Consider the following 2,262-nt stretch of genomic DNA (forward strand, 5'->3'; position numbering starts at 1 on the left):
CGTCGGGCGGCCAGCCGCCTCAAGGCATGCCCTATCCCCGCTTTCCGCCGTACGACCGGATGGACATCCGTGCCGCCGGGTACTACGGCCCCCAGCAGCAGATGGACACCCAAGAGTACCGCCCCGATAGCCCCAGCAGCATGCATATGGCCAATACCGCCGCTCCCAACGGCCACCAAACGCAGGTGGTATATGCCAGCTGCAAACTGCAAGCCGCCGCCGTGACGCAAAACGGGGTGCTGGGACCCACAGGGAGTCCGCCCTTAACCACCCAGTCGATGAATAACCATCACATGGGACATCATATGCAGGAGCAGCACCCCCAGCACCACCAACCCCACCACCAGCAACAGCATATGATGTACGGGGGGCAGCAAGGGGGGAATATGCACCAACAAGGACCCCCTCACCAGCAGCCCCCTATACAGCAACAACCCGCCCAAGGGCAGCAGCCACCGGGGAACACGGCGGCGGCACTGCCGAGCCCCCTGTACCCCTGGATGAGGAGCCAATTTGGTATGTTATATGTCGAGAATTTTCTTAAAAGTTATCCAGTTGTGTCACTAAAACTCTATTCTTCTTATTCTACCTAAGTGATTTATGTTTCGTTTCAATTTCGGACTTTTGCATAAGAAGCAGAAACGTCTCAATTGTCCCAGCAGGTAACTGTCTAGGGTCCATCAAGGCGTCAATAAATAACCCCCAGACTCGTCGAAAATCAGTTGTTTTTTTTCTTCTCAATCAACGCAATGTCTTCATTTGATCCTGACTTTGATTAATGAAAGACTTGAATCGATTAAGACTCGATTGCGTTTGAGATTTGGTCAAAACGGTCAGATATAATAAATCTTTTCTTTCTATTGTGTAACATTTCGAAGAAAATTTACGACTGGGGTCATTGAAAGTACCCAAAATTGGCGTTTCAGTCGTGTTCCTACTTCCGCGTTTGTAACAACAATTTGTGAGTGATGTTCGGTGAGTGACAAAAAATTCGATAATAAAGAAGCAGTCGGTCATAATGAGTGAATGTTTACAGTTCGTAAACACGTATTTTACGACTTGTTAGATGGCGTCATAAATTTGGAGAACGCTCGTGAAACAAATTAAGAGATAATAAAATAAACAATTCAGAACATTATAGCCGCATAACCTAATAATAATTACCCTATGAAAAGGGTTAAATAATTTACAGCACTATCAAATCTCATCCCGTCACAATTTATCACCAGAATGCTTATTTAATAGTGTCGACGCGTTGCGGATCTGCACGAACGTGGCCCGAACACATCCTTGCTTCATAAATTGCACTCAACAAGTAGCCTATATACCGTAGCGGTTATATTGTTATTACCGTGCTTATGGTTGCCAACAGATGTAAATTCCATCTCTATTAGTTTAATCGCCGCTTTACACACAAACGGAGACCCACGCAAGATTATCTCAAAGACACTTCACTTTTTTTTCTTCGGTTAAGTATTATTAATAATAAGGATTTCTGACGACTGGCGTTGACTAATGGCAACGTATTTTTGTCACTTATCGGTGTTTCAAGTTGTTGATCAAGGGGGATTTTAAAAATGGCACGATTATGATTAAGTGACTTGTCCGAGAAATAAAATAATGAAACGATTTGAAATACGCGGCATTGACTGTTATAGATGGAGACTACGTATTCGCGCACATTTCTTAATTTTTTATTGACTCGAATCCGTGACAGATGAAATATTTCTTCAGATCGATAAATATTTAATTAGAAAAATCGGCGCGAAACAGACGAAAGGAATTTTACTTCTTAAGCTGGAACAAGTTTTACTATTATTCCACAAAGAAAAAATTCACATCAGAAGGTAAATAATTCTGGTTATCATACTCTCCTGTTAATTTAGAATATAAGTTATTTTGTTTCATGAATTTTTATTGTAAATAATAAAGAAGATTTTTACCTAAGTTATGGATGCACATGTTACAAGTTAAATAATAAGTTGGAAAATTAAACTGTTTATATACCTACATCTCCAAATTTATTACAAAAGTTGAGGTATAATTTTTTACGGAATTAATTGCAATTAATCATTCTCTTTGAGCTAATTAGCTACACATGCTATATGTCCATGCTTTTGCTATTTCTATTTATTATTAAATACAAATTTCTCTTTACTTCTACCTAGAATAGCCATCTATTTTATAAAAGTATTAGCAATAATATTAATTCTAATCGCTTTTCAATGTGATAAAATATTATAGTGAATTAAGTTTTATAGA

At 39.7% G+C, this 2,262-nt stretch overlaps 1 protein-coding gene across 13 annotated transcripts in view; it reads left to right on the forward strand.

The window, feature by feature from the left end:
• LOC123006928 (homeotic protein antennapedia-like) overlaps window positions 1-2,262 on the forward strand; it is a 122,418-nt gene that overhangs the window by 83,493 nt on the left and 36,663 nt on the right. For all 13 annotated transcript variants that reach the window (XR_006412841.1, XR_006412840.1, XR_006412843.1 and 10 more), the window contains one exon: window positions 1-516. This exon is cut by the window's left edge and continues 360 nt beyond it. Coding sequence is in view for 9 of the 13 variants with exons in the window: in XM_044401859.1 (XP_044257794.1) it covers window positions 1-516 (516 nt within the window). In the remaining 4 variants the exon portion in view is untranslated. The remainder of the gene's footprint in view (window positions 517-2,262) is intronic.

The sequence above is a fragment of the Tribolium madens genome, unplaced genomic scaffold, assembly GCF_015345945.1.
Source record: "Tribolium madens isolate multiple individuals breed KSU strain unplaced genomic scaffold, Tmad_KSU_1.1 Scaffold_3;HRSCAF=73;Tcas5.2_LG2, whole genome shotgun sequence".
NCBI classification, from domain to species: domain Eukaryota; kingdom Metazoa; phylum Arthropoda; class Insecta; order Coleoptera; family Tenebrionidae; genus Tribolium; species Tribolium madens.